This window comes from Talpa occidentalis, unplaced genomic scaffold (genome assembly GCF_014898055.3).
Source record: "Talpa occidentalis isolate TD23 unplaced genomic scaffold, MPIMG_talOcc4v2.1 talOcc4.4, whole genome shotgun sequence".
Classification (NCBI taxonomy): Eukaryota; Metazoa; Chordata; class Mammalia; order Eulipotyphla; family Talpidae; genus Talpa; species Talpa occidentalis.
In genome coordinates this window covers 88,276,253-88,294,825 of record NW_023604295.1, presented here as the reverse complement: position 1 = coordinate 88,294,825, position 18,573 = coordinate 88,276,253, and the positions used below count along the sequence as shown (strand labels likewise).

Genomic DNA, 18,573 nt, shown 5'->3' with positions numbered 1-18,573 from the left:
GAGAGTGACAGGAGGACATTTTGATCTTTCTTTTTCAGTTCTGTACCTGTGCGCTAAAAGGAAGGCAGCATCCCATAATCTATACTTGCCTTACATATTTTCTGGATGATTTAGAAAGAGTGGCCACAATGCTCACTTCAGCTAAATCTGCATAAAAACTGGGTTTGCTATCATGAACTCCACCTTGAGACGTCAAGAATAGATACAGGGCACAGATTACAGAAGTGTTAGGTCTGATAGTGGATTCTCTCATACAGCATGCTCCCCCCCCCCCATACATTCTCGATGTAACTCTTTTCAACTAAACCATTCTAGCATTTTCAGTATTTCTGAGCATCTCTGGCGTCTTTACCCCCTAGTGGAGCCCTGTGCACCTCACTTGTTTTTACAGCCCCACCCTCCAGGAGTTTCTGAGCAATAAGGGAGACTTAGCAATGTCCCCCAAAGCAAGCTCGAAATAGTATCAGAGAGCTGATAATGAAGTGTTAAAACGCACTGAAAGGCCTAAGCATCCCGCAGGAACCAAAGCGGTAGTGTGAAAATACCAGGGGAAGGACGTAGCAGTCTCGGCGGGGGCGATCAGCTGAGCGTTGAGCCCGGCCAGCACAGCGCCGCGGGGCCCCGGGGCCGGCGGATCCGGGGTGGAGGGGGGTCGGTCCGAAAGTGGCGTGACCTCTCCTCGCCACCCGCCTCTTTAAGAAGCGGAGCCGCCGGCGGGCGGGGCTGGCGGTCACGTGACTGGGTCCGGCCCGGCTGCTCGCGGAAGTGGTCCTGCCTCCGCGGCCGGCGCGGGGTCTCCAGGCGCCCGCCCGGCGGGCCGCAGCCCGTCTCCGGGATGGTGCAACTGTACAACCTGCACCCGTTCGGGTCGCAGCAGGTGGTGCCCTGCAAGCAGGAGCCCGAGACGTTCTGCGGCGGAGGGCGCGACGCGCTGTTCGTGGCGGCGGGCTGCAAGGTGGAGGTGTTCGCTGTCGACGCCCAGGGGCTGTGCCGGTCCCAGTGCACTTTTTCCACGCTGGGCCGCGTGCTGCGCCTGGCCTACTGCGCGGCGGGTGAGTAGCGGGCGGGCGAGGGGGCACTGGGGTCCTGGCTTGGGGCCTCGGCCTGGGGGGCGGCCGCTCTGGGTGGGTAGGGAATTCGTGCCTCCCGGAACTACCGAGAGGTCTCCCGGGGCGGCGCGGCTGGTTTCGGAGCCCGGCGGGGCGTGCGGTTGTCCTGGCAACCGCGGCGTGAGCCCGCCTCTCGTGGGCCGGCAGGCTGTGCTTGCCAGGCGTGGTTAGGTGACTGCGTGAGGTGACTCAGCCCAGACTCTTAAACCACTTAAAAAGCTCTTTTAGTACCGGACATTTCAAACACATAGAAAAGTAGGAAGAATACTATCCCGAATCTCTAGCGTCAACATTTACCCAACTCATAGCCAGTCCTTTTACATTTATGCTGCTTCTGTCTACTTCCTGTCCATTTTTGAAACCTAACATCTATGCTGACTTTTAAATCTGATTAAGGTGGAACTTGGATTTTGGACCTTTACTACGCCCCAAACAGGTGTAGCAGTACTCTCTGTTCTTTCACCAGAAATGTGAAACAGTATGAAGGAGTTCTAGTGGATTTCTATTTTAGAAAAATGCAGCATTTAAAAATAGGTGCTTTTCATGAGACAGAAGGTTTCATCGAAGCATTCTTTTAACAGCCTAGTAATGCACTTAGTTTGATTTTTTTTTTTCCCCCAAGAGGGGGGTAAAACTGTAAATGAATCTATTTATGGTGGAAAAAAATCCTTGACTGAAGTATTTAACTTGGAGTATTAAGAGCTATGGCTAATTTCTATTCTGTAGCTGGCTAGATGTGAGTGTGTAGAGCTATGGATTTCAGTTTCAATTTCAATAAAAGAAAAAGTAAGTTGAGTTGCTAGATCATTGATTAGACATTGGAATTGTGTGGGTCAGTAAAATTCACCATATGTATTATCTGACTGTTCATTTTTATCAGGTAGAGATACGTATTTAAAACAATGAAAAGCCCTACTGTTTACTATCACCATTATTTATATGAGAAAACACACTGGTGTCTTTGCCTTCTGAGCAACTTACTATGTTGCCATTGTTTTTTTCTTTTGACTAGTAAAGGCAGCAACAGGGGCCTGTATTGGTCCATAAACCTGCTTGAAAACCATTTATAAGATCTGTAAGTTCTCTTTTAGCAGAAAATTATGATTTTGGTATATCTTAGGAAATTTTTAATCTTTTCACAATATTGTTGGTTTTTCCCATTCACCCCTTTTTTAGGCCCAGGAGTTCCAACTATCAAGTTCTTACTGAGTGGCAAACTTGTTTGTGTGTATGGGAGAGACAGACAGACCTCATGTTTACATGATTTTCTTCCAAATGGACATTTACTCTAGACTTGGAAGTGGCAGGCATTATGTAAATCTCTAGATCTCTTGCCTGTCAGTAGTGTTGATTCTTTAGATCCCCGGGTGCCACTATTTGTGCATAAGAGTTACCCAGGGAGCATTAAAAAACATCTGAACTACACTCAGAGAAATAATGTCAGTTTCTTGCGGTGTGACCTGGCATGGGGTGTGTCTAATATTTAGCCAGGACAGGACTGCTGACCTAAAACCATACTGGCTGCTGTACACATTGAGTAGAATGGTAACCTCATTAGTAAAGCCGTTAAAAACAAAGATGTTTTTGTAATCCAGTTGTCTGCCTTAAAGAATGTTCAGGAATCATGTGGTATGACATTAGCTTGGATCATAATAGCTCAAGGGGTGGCTTTCAGTCCTAGGCTTGAACGCTTGAACTTAACCCTGGGGAGTGCTATTAATCCACACTTCCTAGCTATACTGATATCCAGACAACTCTTTTCTGCTTCTCAGAGTTTTCCTTTTGGTCTTCTTTCTCCTGCTCTCATTAATTTGGCCATGAGAATTTCTGTTCTAAGCTCCCTGTGTCTTCCTCTGTAGCAGATCTTCCACTGTCAAAAACAGAATGAATCTTCTGTCAGCCTTTCATATTTACTATAAATGCTTTGCAGTTGTACCCAAGCAGAAAACAATTCTGTTTGTTTTATCTCTAATTAATGGGATTGCTATTCTCTTTTTATATAATTGGGGAATGTTAGGAGAAAAGCCAGGTAGACATTCTGAAGGATGGGATCATCATCGGTAAGGGAAACTTAATTTAAGTTTTGTGTATGATGGTAGAAGGAGGAAATAAGAGCACTCAGTGCTCATTAGAAGAAAGGCCTGGTGGCAAGGGTTGAATGCTCTGTGAGGAGCTCTGATGCTGGACACTTGTGTTTAGGTCTCTAGAACTGGCAGGATGGGGTGTGCAAGACCACATGGCCCTCATCACCTGTCCTCAGCACAAGTGTATTAAACAGCCCTAGTCTATTCCATAATCCCCACCCCCAGTTACCCCCAAACCCTACCCCCCTTCAGCTTTTCTAAAGTAATGAAGCATATTTTGATGCAGTGAATATTAATTTTGCCTCTGCCTCCCTTGTGGCGCAAGGGATTAAGCACAGTATTGTGAAGCTGTCTACAGCCTCTGTAGCATGAGTTCTATCCCAGGCCAGCCAGGGAGGTGACCCACATGGCGCAGCAGACCTCTCCTGTCTCGCCCACTGCTCCCTTCAGCAGTGTATTTCAGTCAGTCTGCCTGTTCTGTTCCCCACTCTGTCTCTGGTGAATCCTCTCACCTCCCACACATCTGACCTGTACCCTAGTTCTTGTATGCATAAATAAATAAATCTTTAAAAAAATAACTTTGCCTCTGATGTCCATTTTGTCATGGGAATGCAGTCTTTTCTGTCTGGTGTTAGCATTAACCAGATGTGATCCTGCTAAGTAAAAGGAAAAGATTGCGTATTTTTAAATATCAGTGACTCTCAGGTTAAGAGTAAATATGAGACTGATATTTAATTAGTGAAAATCGAAGCTATTGTAAAATAAGGAAAATAAAGCATTGGCCACATAATGCTTTAAAAGTTCAATCCCTTTCTCTTGTGGAGGGCTGTATGACCTCCAAAGAATCACCTAGACTTATATCTTCCTTTTAACATTTGAGAAAGGCAGCATTATTGGTGAATTGAACACCAGTTTTGTGCTACCCAGGAGAGTTTAAGTTCTAGTGCCATCATTCGTTGGCTGTGTTGTCTCAGGTAAGTTACTTAGCTTTTACGAGTCTTGCATTCCTGATCTAAAAAATGGAGGGGATTATCTGTACAACAGGTGACTAAATTATGTATTTCCTTGAATGGACTTATTTAGGGACCTGGTTTTGTTACATATTATTTTGTTTAAAGTCAAAGTTTCTAAGAACCTGTGGACCAAGATGAGAACTTACTGTATATTGGAAGGCTGTTGGAGCATTAATTGAGAGAATGCTTAAGCTCTGATCATACTTTGCAAGTCTAGTTCATTATTTATAAAACAAGTTATTAATTTGAAAATTTACAACACAACATGGGTACTGTCTACAGTTTGCAGATATATAAGCAGTTGATATATAGATTTATCAATGATTTAGACATATAGATGTGACAATTTAGAAGCTTTTGTTGTAACCAAATACTCTTAGATTTATTTATTTATTTTTTTAAAGATCCATTTATTCATACATACAAGAACCGGGGTACAGGCCAGATGCAAGGGAGGGTGAGAGGATTCACCAGAGACAGAGTGGAGAGTAGGGAACAGAACAGGCAGACTGACTGAAATACACTGCTGAGGGGAGCAGCAGGCCGGTGAGACAGGAGAGGTCTGCCAGTACCATGTAGGATTCTCGCAAGCAGGCGGGGATCGAGCCCGCGCTGCAGAGGCTGCGGACAGCTTCACAGCCCTGATCTCTACCACCTGCGCCACCAGGGGAGGCTCAATACTCTTAGATTTAAAATTCATTCACTTTTGAATATGACACCAAAGCATGGGCAACAAAAGAAAAAATAAAATGGATATCAAAATGAAACTTGTGCATCAAAGAACATTAATTGTAAACAGATTGAAAGGGCAATGCACATAGTGGGAGAAATTGGAAATCACGGATATGAAAATATCCAAAATATATAAAGAACCATTCCAGGACCTCCCTGGTGGCGCAGTGATTGAGCACTGGGTTCCCAAGCTGCCTGCAGCCTCTGCAGCACCTGTTTGATCCCTGGCCACTGGTGAGGGTCCCACATGGCACGCAGACCTCTCCTGGCACCCGCTGCTCCCCTCAGCAGTGTACTTTGTCAGTCTGCCTGCTCTGCTCTCCCCTCTGGCTCTGGTGAATTCTCTTACCCTCCTGCACTTCTGACTATACCCAGTGCTTGTATAAATAAATAAGTCTTTTAAAAAAAAAATCATAAACTTACAAAAAAAAAATGGATATGTCAAAAATACAGAAAATAACCAGTGTTGGTGAGGATAAGGATTAATTGGAAACATTCTATGTTGCTGGTGGAAATGTAAAATGCTAGCGTTGTTTTGGGAAACAGTATGGTTCTTCAAAATATTAAATATGGGATTACTATATGATATAGCATTTCACTTCTAGGTATAGATACAAAATAATTGATAACAAGGACTTGTGCAGATATTTGCGCATCAGTGTTCATAGCAGCGTTTTTTTTCATGAGAGCCAAAATGTGAAAGCAACTCAATCGTTTATTGACAAATGAATAGGTAAACAAAGTGTGATATATGCGTACAACAGATTATCATTCAGCCTTAGAAAAGGATAAAATTCTGACACATGCAATACGAGTGAACCTTGACATGGGCTGATATTGCATGATTTGGTTAATATAGGGTACGCAGAATAGTCAAATAGTCAATCAGAAAGTAGAATGGCAGTTTCCATTCTGGGGCTAAGGAGGGTTGGGAGTTACTGTTTAATGAGTGCAGAGTTTTGGGAAAATTAGGGAGTTCTGGAGAAGGATGATGATAATTGCACAACAATGTGAATGGTACATGATGTCACTGAATTATATACTTAATATGTAGGTTTTATTGTTATATATTTTTTACCAAAATAAGAAATTAACAACATTAACCACAAAATGTTCTGGGATAGTTCTAGGAAGAGGGAGACTTCAAAAGTGTCTTTTGACTTTTTTCCATCCAGACTGATTCTCTAGAACAGAGTGGGCAAACTTAAGGGCCTGCAAGGTATGTTCAGGCATTCTACCAGAGCTCAGGAGAGAGCAAGTGCAGATCCCATCTCTTGCACCAATAGAAGCAGTATAGGAAGAAGCCCTGTCCCTCCAAACTGGCTCAATTTGGAGAAGTGAACTGGGCCAACACAGTGGGTATCTGTGGAAATGACCTGTGGCTGCTTACTTGCTGCACATGTATGTGGTACATGTCTGCTATTAGTATGCTTGCAGCAGTGTTTCAATGTCAGCTCATTGGAGAAGGGCTGGTTTACTTAATAATGTTAATATGTAATATGCTTTGCATGTGTAAAAACCCTGATTTAGTCCACTCCACACTCCCAAAGTTCTAAAGATTAAAAGTGAAATAAAAACCACTAAAATAGAATATATATGAGTATATTTATGTAATTTAGAGGACATCTGTGACTGTTTAAAAAAGATAGGAAACTCTGAAGCCATATGGAAAAAGATACAGATTTAACTACATAAGCAAAGCCCAAAGCCAAACAGTAGACTACTAAAATTGATTTGCTATTCATAGTCAACAAAGGAGTCATGTCACTTTTACTCAGAGAACTGTTATTCCTTGATAAAAAGATCACATCAAACAACCTAATGGATAATTTTCAGAAGAGAAACTATGTGATCGATAAACATAAGAGAGAGATGACCAGCTCTATAAGTGATCTGGGAAAAGTAAATGATAATAACCATGAAAGTCTGTATTTTCCCATCACATGGCGTCAGTGCCATTGAGGATGTCGGGAAATAGGAATGTTCAAACCGTGCTTCTGGCAACATGAATTTCTGATAAGTAACTGCTGTAGTAATCTGGCAATAGCTATTAAAATTTAAAGCACACTTGCCCTTTGGCCCAGCATTCTAATTTGCAGTCTGTGCTGTTGAAACAAACTCCCACTAAATAGAGTAATTACAGTTACATGAGGTTTTGCTTTCTGTGGTTTCAGTTACAATCAACCACTGTCTGAAAATATTATGTACAATAAGATAATGTGAGACCACATTCACATAACTTTTTTTTAAAGATTTACTTATTTATTCATTTATTTATTTATCTATTTATTTATTATTTGTTTGTTTGTTTATACAAGCACTGGGTACAGTCAGAAGCGCAGGAGGGTGAGAGAATTCACCAGAGCCAGAGCCGGGAGCAGAACAGGCAGAAGGACAGAAGTACACTGCTGAGGGGAGCAGCAGGCGGCAGGAGAGGTCTGCGCGCCATGCGGGACCCTCCTCCGGTGGCCGGGGAGCAGCCAGGGATCTAACTGGCGCCGCAGAGGCCGCGGGCAGCTTCGCAACCCAGTGCTCAACTGCTGCACCATCGGGGAGGCCCATCACATAACTTTTATTACAGTATATTATAATTCATCTATTTACTGTTAGTTATTGTAAATCTCTAATTTTATAAACTTTGTCATATGTATGTATAGGAGAAAACATAGTATATTAGGATTCAGTGCTATTCCTGATTTCAGGCTTACCTTGGGGGTCTTGGAATATATCCCCTGCAGATGAATTTAAGATTTACTACCATAAATATGTAGATATAATCCTAATTGTTTAAGCATTCAGTGATAAAAACAAACAAACAAACAAACAGGAAAAACCCAGCCAAACAATCAAAAACACCCTGGAAATACTTGCATGTCTATTAATAGAAATAGAAGAATTATTTTTTTTAAGATTTATTTTTTTATACATACAAGAGCTGGGGCACAGGCCAGAGATGGGGGGATGAGAGGATTTACCAGAGACAGAGTGGGGCACAGAACAGGCAGACTGACTGAAATACATTGCTGAGGGGAGCAGCTGGCAAGACAGGAGAAGTCTGCTTTGCCATGTGGTTTGCTCCCTGGTGGGCCGGGGATCGAACTTGTGCTGTAGAGGTTGCGGATTGCTTCATAGTGCGTTGCTTAACCCCTTGGGCCACCAAGGAGGCCCAGAGGAATTGTTGAATAAAGAATGGCACATACAAATACAGGATATTATTCAGATATTGTTATTCTGTTGACCTGGAGGGAAAGATTTATTGGTGATTTTTAAAAGTTGCAGATAGTTAAATATATTTATGTTGATTTCTTTTTAGTAAAAGAAAATATCCCTCTGATTTTTGTATTGGATAAAGATATAAAAGGACTCACAGATACTGGGTGTGTGAACATTGGCTTCGCAGGGAAGGGGCTGCAGCAGGGAGATCATTATGCTTTTCATTTTGCATTTCTTTACCACTTTGACTTCTCACAACAAAAAGTAAATGCCAAATTATTTTTGTAATTTGAAAAAGCTAATATAATCAACAATTAAAAGGAATTTACCATAGGTTTACATTTTTAAAAAATATGTACTGTTTTGTGTTATTTGTCAAAATTGACTTGAAGATGTGAGTTTTGGGAGGTATTTCGATGTACATTTTGCCAAACTTTTTAGAGTTCCTTAATTTAGACCTAATTTTAGAGTCACACTAATACTATTGAACTCTTATGTCAGGAGAGCTTTATTGAAACTTGAATTTAGAGCTATTGAAAACATTTAGAGCTAATATAAGGAATAAAACGTAGAATTTCTACACAAATAATTAATGCATTATATTAAGACACTTAAATTGGGAAAAATGTGTTTCAGAACCTAAACATCTAATGTCAGTTAAAAATGTACCTTAGATTACATTATTTAGGGTTTTATTTAGTCAGTCTGTTTAGGACAGGGAAAAGGGCACCCCATGTCACCCAAACCTGCCCGCTTTAAATAGGTTCTGTCACCTTCTGCGTCAAGACAAAACATGTAAGACCTTTAATGGAAAGGAACTTTAATACAATTAGTGTTCAATACAGAAAAGACAAAGAATATAGTTTCCAAATCAATCACCCAAAGTTACCTATCCCCTCGTTGGTAAATGTCCAGCCAAACAGGGTTGGTGCCAAGTACGGCCTGAAAGCTGTACAAGCAAGTCTACAGTACAAGTCTACAGTACAAGTCTACAGTACCTTCCAATGGGAACCCACAGAAAAGGGTAGGAAACAGTCAGACAGGTCTGGAAGGAAAAGAGCAAAATCAAAATCAAGATAAAAGCGGCCATTGTTAACCTCCCCACCGTTCTTTCACCACATCTGTTTCAACCAGTCCAGGACCAAGAAGCCAGCACAGCTTCACATGTCTTTCTGCTCCATGTGCCTCCTTCAAGTCTTTTTGCTCTGTATCCTGCTTCCTTCCTTTTCCCAGGCTTCTCTCCAGCTTCTTTTCCTTCCTGCTCACCTCTGCCCTCCATTGGATGGGACAGGGAACCTGGAACCTCCCCCTTTCCTGGGGAACACAGTGTAACAATATTTAACTTAATCATTCCTTAGGATTCACTAATCATTTAATAACATAGGTAAGTAGTTGTTTCCAATTACAAATTCTAAGTATAATCTTTCTTTTCAGGAGACTATTTAGTAGCAATTGAAGAGAAAAACAAAGCTAGGTTTCTCCGTGCTTATGTGAACTGCAGAAGTAAAAGGACTGAGAACTCTCGAGTGTGTATCCGAATGGTTGGACATAATGTGGAGGCACCCTTCAGTGAAAGCTTCAGAGACCAGCTGTCTATTGTTGAAATGCCGCTCTCTGAGAACCCTTTGAGCATTTCTTGCTGCCCTGTGAAAGGAGACCTTCTTGTTGGCTGCACAAATAAGTTAGTCTTATTTACTCTAAAGTATCAGATCATTAATGAAGAATTCTCAATATTGGACTTTGAACATTCTTTAATAATACACATAGATAATATCACTCCTGTTGAAATATCTTTTTGTGTTGGATATGCCGCTGTTATGTCAGACTTAGAAGTCTTAATCCTAAAACTGGAGTCAGATCCCAAAGATGGAGAGAATGTTACCCACCGTCCACATAAGACCAACAATTCAGTGAAACAGACACAAGGTAAGTTTTGAATTTAGTTTTCTTGTTTCAGGTGTAGAGAAAATCCTTACTTCTGGCAATCTCTGATGTCACATAAATTGTCATTCCAATAATATGTATATTTAGTTATTCCTTATACATGGGATTAAGGTTTATGATCCGGCTGCCCACATCTGATTCTGTAGTATGTAATTGCATTTTAACATATATTTATCGGGCCTCCCCTGGTGGCACAGTGATTGAGCGCTGGGCTGCGAAGCTGCCCGCAGCCTCTACAGCGCCGGTTTGATCCCTGGCCTCTGGCGAGGGTCCCGCATGGCACAGCAGACCTCTCCTGTCTCTCCCGCTGCTCCCCTCAGCAGTGTATTTCTTCAGTCTGCCTGTTCTGTTCCCCACTCTGGCTCTGGTGTGTTCTCTCACCCTCCCGTGCTTCTGACTGTACCCAGTGCTTGTATAAATAAATAAATCTTAAAACAAACAAACATATTTATCAATAAAAGAAGTGTTACTTGAGTTTTTAGTTCCAGTTTATAGATATATATATCTGATTTTCAGTTTCCTCATGTATAAAGGATTGATTATAATAACATGCTGTACTTTATCAATTGTGAGTAATAAATGAACTAGATTATGACTTTTCAAAACCATAGGGTCTTGTGAATATAGGAGATGTTTATGTCTTTAAATAAATAAAATCTTATGTCTAAATTGGTGGGGGAAATGCTTTGAAATATAATTTTTATTCGAGTAGTATTTGGAATTATTAAACTCTTCTTAAATCTTACTTTTTAAGGCACCAGTAATGAAACTTTGCAACTTGAATCAGATGATTTTGTAATCTGCCAAAAGCCTATGGAACTTCTTGGTGAAAAAAGTGAACAGTGTGGAGTATCTGTTACACTGGAGACAATAGGATTATCTGATGAAAAAATAAAATATTTTCATGTTCAGCACCTGCTCTATAGGTATTAGAAAGCTTGTTGTTCACCAGCATTTAATATATATTTACCTGCTTACAGAACATGGAAATAAGATCTCACCCTCTTTTCTTTTTTTCTTTTTAAACCCACAGACGTTTTGCTCCTGATATTTCATCCTATATTTTGCCCGATGATGCCAAGTTGCATTCACTTCAGCTGCTACCCATTTACCAAACAGGTAAGTATGACAGTGCTGCAGTGCAGTGAGGTGAAAGGCTCTGGATTAAAAGAGGAGACCGATGTGGCTAATGGGTAAGGTTCTACTGAATCACCCTGTGACCTGGAACGAGTTCCTTAACAACTACCTGTGAGCCCTACAAAGGAAACCCTGCGTGCTAGGAGAAGCCATGGTGAGGCTGTGGCAGACCAAAACCAGTTCCAATTTGGAAGTGGAGCCCTGTCATAGCTGAGGTTTTTCTAGATTTCTGCTGGGTATTTGTTAAAACTTCTTGTAATATGAGCAAGCTGGGAAAATGAAGACCAAATGGAATTTATTTAGAACAGTGGTTTTTAACTTTGCTGCACACTGAACATACATAGATGCTTTTCAAAATACTGATGCCCAGGCTCTACATATTGGGGATTCTGACTTAATGGACCAACTACAGGTCCTGGGCAACAGTATTCCTAGGAATTTAGTGGCTAGCCAAGATTGAGAATCACCATTGGGGACTGTTCTTGGTCCTGGCATAGAGAAAGATTGAAATATTCTAATGAAATGTCTTTATAACCTTCTTTTTCTTTCTTTCAGTAAACATTTATTGAGTACCTATGTACTGTGCTAAGTATTGTGCTGAATACTAGGGTGCCAATGATAAGCAAAAATTTGTGAAGTACTTGCATTCATAGAGCTCATTGTCTATTGGGGGTGGTAGATGTTAATCAAGTAATCACAAAAAAGAGTAAATAATTACACACTGAAATGAGTGTTCTATGGGATAAGACCCTACTTGGAGAGCCTATAATAAAAGATCCCAACCTCATCTAGGGGGAAGGGAAGTCAAGCGTGGAATGCTTTCTGAGAAGGAGAGCTAGAGTAAATTGGGGCTGATTTGTAGAGAGGTTTGGTGCAGGGAAGACAACCCCCCCAAAAAAAAAAAACAAAAAAAAAACAAAGAAACAAAAACCAGACAGAGGAAGCAAGTGGCAGGGCCCTGTGGTGGAGGGAAAATCTTATGTTTGAGGAACTGAGAGAAGCAAAATGGGAGAGTCAAGCAAAGAAGGTGCATAAGATGAGACTGGAGACCAGACAGGACACATGGTCATATTACAGGGTCATTTTATCTAATGGCTTGCCATGGAACTTAGAATAAAATCCTAAATCCTTTGCAGGGCCTAGATGACCCTAATTCTGAACTCATCTCCTGCTCTTACCCCCGCTTACTGAAATCTAACCTGGTGATTTTTCCCTGTTCTTTAGATATGCCAAGTGCATGCTTGTCAAGACCTATTGTTTATTCTTCCTGTGTTTAAAGAGTACTTTCCTCAGATCTTTAGTGATATCTTTGAGTCATTCAACTCAAAGCTCAAATGTCACCCCACCAAGGACTTCCCTGACCTCTTAAACTATCCCCTCTCCATAGACTACAGAGTACCAATTTATTCTTACCCCCTCCCCCCCCAAATCCGCATCATTAGAATGAATGCAGTTACCTTGTCCTGTGCACTCTTAGATTCTTAGAACCTAGAACAGTGGTGCATATAGACAAATGAGTGAATGGGTAGTTCGTATTTGACCTGTGCCCTAATGGATGAGTAGAATTTTTAGGTGAAATTAGTATGATAACAAATAAGGGGAACCAACATGTGCAAGGTGCACTATCTTCATGTGTGTTTGGAAATTAACCAGCAGTTCTGTTGAACTAGAGCACCGTATGTAGGGAATAAGAGTTAGAAAAAACTGAACAGGTTGCTTTGGGCCAGTCCAGGATTGGACTTTCTTTTGTTCTTAATCGGTGTCCATAAAGGGTTACTTTAAAAATTTTTGACTCTGAGAAATTCCAAGCACATCGATTTAGAGAAAGTAGTACAGTGAACCTGATATACTTATAATATAGCTTCAACATTGTCTCCTCTGATCACACTCTGCCCCATGTCAGATTGTCTTGATGCAAACTTTTGATCTCAAAATTTATACCATTTCATCCATAAATATTTCAGTATGTTTTTAAGAGAAAAGGATTTTTTTAAAAAGATTTATTTTTTATTTATACAATAGCAGAGGCACGGGAGGGTGAGAGGATTCACCAGAGACAGAGTGGGGAGCAGAACAGGCAGACAGACCGAAAGCACTGCTGAGGGGAGCAGCAGGCGTGACAGGAGAGGTCTGCCACGCCATGTGGGAATCTCCCTGGCCGGCCGGGAATCGAACCCATGCTGCAGATGCTGCGGACAGCTTCACAGCGCTGTGCTCAACCTGCTGTGCCGCCGGGGAGGCCCCTAGAGAAAAGGATTTTTAAAAGGAACCTCAAATGCCAGTTCATATTAATAAAAAATACATAGATGTCTTCAAATGCCATGTTAATTTCCCTGATTGTCTAAAATTTTTTCTTAAGATTCCAAATAAGGTTTATACATTGTGATTGATTGCTATGTCTTTTACATCTTTTTTGAAATACAGGTTCTGTATAGGTTCTGCCTGTTTCGCTTTTTTTTTAAGATTTATTTATTTATTTATTTATACAAGCACTGGGTACAGTCAGAAGCATGGGAGGGTGAAAGAATTCACTAGAGCCAGAGCGGGAAACAGAACAAGCAGACCGATGAAATACATTACTGAGGGGAGCAGCGCACGCGGCAGGAGAGGTCTGTCGCGCCATGTGGGACCCTCACGGTGGCCGGGGATTGAACGGGCACTGCAGAGGCTGTGGGCAGCTTCGCAGCACAGCGCTCAACCGCTGTGCCACTAGGGGAGGCCCCTGTTTCACTTTTAATTATGGTTTAGTTAGCAAGAAACTGTACTAGTTTGTACTAATTGAATACTCACAATATCATTTACCATGTTCCTATATCTTCTGTATTGGCCTGTGATTTGGTAGTTAGACCTGAAGTTGCACTGTTCAGCATGGTTGCAAGTAGCAGCATGTAGCAATTGAGTGCTTAAAATGTGATTAGTCTGAATTGAGATGTCCTATAAATGTAAATCAAACAGTAGATCTTGAACACTTAGTATAACAAAAACAAATATAAAATAACTATTTTTTTTATTTCTTATTGAAATCTTTGCATATGCTTGAGTTAAAATCTATTACTACATTTTGTATTTTTCTTGTTAAACGTTTTTAAAAGCGATTAATAGAAAACCCTAAATTACATATATAGCTCACACTGTATTTCTCTTGATTGTGTTGAATGTTTATATTTCATTAACACAAGTAGCATTCAGTTCTCTTAGGAGGTAGGTATTATTATCTGATTGATTCCTTTGTGATGCTAATAGGCACTGGTGATTATTATCTAATCTGTTTATTAGCAGTTGCAAAATGATATTCTAATTGTATTACTCCTTTTTTTAACTGAGATAACCAATGTTATGTTCCTTTTTCATCTCTTATTGTCATTCTTCTATTAAGAACAAATCCCTCCTAGCAACTCTGGTTAACCACACAGAATTTTTACATAGAAAAGTCAAGGTATTGATTGCTTTATTTAGTGATTTTGTGGTGTTTTCTTTTCCACACAGGTTCTTTTACTTCTGATAGAAAAAATTCATCTCAGGAAGAAAAGTTGCTGAGTCTTTTTTGTTTCTTTTCATTACCTCACGTGGGCTATCTCTACATGGTTGTCAAGTCTGTTGAATTAATGTCAGTCTACCAGTATCCTGAGAAATCTCAGCAGGCAGTGCTTACGCCACAGTTTTTGCATGTTATTACAAGGTATGTAGCAGTATCACCTGGTGGTGTTTGAGTCATTTATTTTTCTGTAAATTCTTATGGTCTTTTTTAAATAATTTTTTTATTTTATATAATTTTATATCATTTTTCATTTTTGTACAATGTATGCATTTTTATCTCAGTTATAGTGCCTGTGAAATTCCCACCACCCATTCGGCTGTGAACCATCACCAGTCCTTTTTCAGTCTTCTTAAGCTTACAAACTACTTTCCAAAGTAAAAACATAGTCAGAGACATGATATAAGGAGCACAAATGCTAGGAGATTTATGAAGAATGTCTTGAGATTCTTGAAAGTAGGATAGGCTCTGAGAGGGGGAAAATACTTCTTGACTGAGTCATGTCTCAGTTTTTTGTGTTTTAAGTGAGGCCTGAAAGTTAGTTAGAATTTGATAGTTGGATTTGGAGATTGTAAGAAAAGGACATTATAGATATAAGGAATGACTATAAAGAAATGCTATATCCAATTCTGTAGAAGCATCTAAAATTTTATTGTATAAAACAGTTTTTTTTCCCTTCCCTTTAGCTGAGTGGCAGTATCAAATCTCCAGCAGGTGCTGGAGTATATTTCAGTCAGCACAGGACACACTTGGAGATTCTGATACCTGCTTCCAGAATGGGTGTTTCCCTTTACTCCCCACTTCTGTTTTGAGTGGAAATGCTATTGGAATGTTTCTTATGTGTACAGAGTAGCAGTAACTAGTCTTCTCAGTTTCCAATTATTGTGTACTTATATTCTTTAAATATGAAGGAGTTGAAACATAGAGAAGTGGTAAAATAATGCTAAGAGGTAGCTTGGGCCTTAGAAACATAAACTAAGGAATTTTTAAAGGTTTTGATCAATGAAAGGGATGTTATTAGAACATTGCTTTAGGTAAATTAATGGTGGTCACTGGAAGATGGACTGAATCTCTAAGTAGTTATTGGAGTGGTTCAGGTGAGGGTAATGCTGGGCTGTATTCAGGCAGGGCAGTAGCACTGAGAGGAGAAGGAAGAATAGAAAGAAGAGGCTTTGGTTAGAGAATTATAAGACTTAGTTTTGAGGGAGTAATGGAAAGGAGGAGGTAAGAAAAACCCTACCAAAGTTTTGAGCCTGCTTTTATGGAAGAATGGAGTCTGATGTAGCATAAGGTGATAGAGAAGTTTGGTTTAAACATTTGAGTTTTAGGTGCTTAGGGAATTTCAAGAGGTAATCTAAAGGAGACTTTAGACACATAGGACTGAAGATTGGAGAAGAGAGGAAAGCTTAGACATTTATTACTATCAAAAAAGAGCTGATTATCAAAGTAATGAGCATGGCTTTAAGAGTGTGTAGACAGAAAAGTAATTGGAAAACTAAACTCTGGCAAAGGTCATCTTTGGAAGCAAGAGAAGGAAGAGATTTTTAGTAGTACAGAAGAACTTAGGAAACTGCAGCAAGATTTTATTTATTTTGTGTAGAAGAACTGGGGTGTAGGCCAGAGATGTGTGGGGTGAGGGGATTCACCAGAGAGAGAGTGGGGAACAGAACAGGCAGATCTACTGAAACATGCTGATAAGGGGAGCAGCGGGTGAGACAGGAGAGGTCTGCTGCGCCATATGTGGGTCAGCTCCCTGGCTGGGGATAGAACTCAGGCTGAGACTTAACCCCCAGTGCCACCAGGGAGGCCTGTAAAATAATAATTTCTGTCTAAACTATTGATACAAAAGACTGTCCATCTTTTCTTCATCTGATTGCATAGATGTGCACAACACTGAAATAAGTGATTGGACCCTCTAAACTTCTCCTTTCCTGTCCCCACACACGGTGAAGGATATGTCATGAACTGGTTTGGAGTGCAGTGTCTTGAAAATATTATTACATGGATTTGAAGGACTCATATGTGTGGGTTTTACCTCCCTCCAGGTGTGGGATATTACTGAAGGTTTTCCTAATACCACACCAAAGGATATGCTGAAATTATTAATTTTACTGTGGAGGCATTAAACATTAGAATAGCAGTTGTATGTAAACTCAGATTCTTGATAAGGATCTCCATACCTATTTTTGAAATCCTGTATGGTTGAACTCATTTTTACATATTTTTTATTTTATCCAATAGATATATTTTAGAAATGGCTTGACATAGAAGTTTCTTAAAGTTTGAAAAGTTTCTTAGAGTCGTATATTTATAGACCTTAAAAAAGGTAATAAAAAAGTTTTTTTTTTTTTTTTTTTTGTTATTCACTTTATTTTTTTTTTTTTTAAATATTAAATTTTATTTTTATATTCCCCCATACAATTGCAAACGCCCCATTCTGACCCCAATCCTTCCCCTCCCGCCCCCCACCCCCCAAAAAGTGTCTCTGGTTCATAGTTTTTTGTTGATTTTGATTTTCACTTTCTTATATTCATTTTCCTGGTCCCTTATTTAAGTTTTCTAGATTCCTGCTATGAGTGAGACCATCCGGTATTTTTCTTTTTCTTTTTGGCTTATTTCGCTGAGCATGATCCCTTCCAGTGCCATCCATGTTGCTGCAAATTGCATGTGTTTATCTTTTTTGAATGCTGAGTAATATTCCATGGTATATATGTACCACATCTTCTTGATCCAGTCATCTATTTTTGGGCATTTGGGTTGTTTCCAAAGCTTAGCTATTGTAAACAGTGCTGCTATAAACATAGGACTGCAGGTGCTCTTTGGAATTGATGTTTCTGTGTCCTTTGGGTAAATACCTAGGAGTGGAATTGCTGGATCATATGGAAGCTCTATGTTTAGTAGGTCCAGAAATCTCCACACAGCTCTCCATAGTGGTTGGACCAGTTTGCACTCCCACCAACAGTGCACAAGAGTTCCTTTTTCTCCACATCCTCGCCAACATTTGTTGTTGCTAGTTTTTTTAATATGTGCCATTCTCACTGGTGTGAGATGGTATCTCATGGTAGTTTTGATTTGCATTTCCCTGATTACAAGTGATGTTGAACATTTTTTCATATGTCTGTTGGCCATTTGCATTTCCTCTTCAGAGAAGTTTCTTTTTAGCTCTTCTGCCCATTTTTTGACTGGATTATTTTCTTTGTTGTTGCTGAGTCTCATCAGCTCTTTGCAGATTTTTGTGATCAGTCCTTTATCATTAGTGTTGTGTGCAAAAATGTTCTCCCAGTTGGTGGGGTTTCTCTTTGTTTTTGTTATTGTCTCTTTTGCTGTGCAGAAGCTCTTTAATTTGATGTAGTCCCAGCTGTTTATCTTTCTCTTCACTATCACTGCTTTGGGTGATGTGTCTGTAAAGATGTCTTTGCTGTGCAAATCCCGTAGTGTTTCGCCTATATTTCCTTCTATGTATTTTATGGTTTCAGGTCTTATGTCTAGTTCTTTAATCCATTTTGAGTTGATTTTTGTGTATGGTGTGAGGTAGTGGTCAAGCTTCATTCTTTTGCATGTAGCGACCCAGTTTTCCCAGCACCATTTATTGAACAAACTTTCTTTGCTCCAATGCATATTCTTTGCTCCTTTGTCAAAGATTAGTTGACCATAAATCTGTGGGTTTATTTCTGGATTTTCTATTCGATTCCATTGGTCTGTATGTCTGTTCTTGTTCCAATACCATGCAGTTTTGATGATTATGGCTTTGTAGTATAGTTTGAAGTCTGGGAGTGTGATGCCTCCATTTCCTTCTTTTTTTTTCA

General features: G+C 40.1%; 1 protein-coding gene across 4 annotated transcripts in view; it reads left to right on the top strand.

The window, feature by feature from the left end:
* The first annotated feature begins 793 nt into the window (after positions 1–793).
* The window catches only part of HPS3 (HPS3 biogenesis of lysosomal organelles complex 2 subunit 1), a 55,287-nt gene continuing 37,507 nt past the window's right edge, over positions 794–18,573 (top strand). For all 4 annotated transcript variants that reach the window (XM_054700740.1, XM_037525820.1, XM_054700742.1 and 1 more), the window contains exons 1-5: positions 794–1,052; positions 9,586–10,077; positions 10,850–11,021; positions 11,129–11,214; positions 14,719–14,911. In XM_054700740.1, coding sequence (XP_054556715.1) covers positions 836–1,052; positions 9,586–10,077; positions 10,850–11,021; positions 11,129–11,214; positions 14,719–14,911 — 1,160 coding nt within the window. In that variant the 5' untranslated portion in view covers positions 794–835. The remainder of the gene's footprint in view (positions 1,053–9,585; positions 10,078–10,849; positions 11,022–11,128; positions 11,215–14,718; positions 14,912–18,573) is intronic.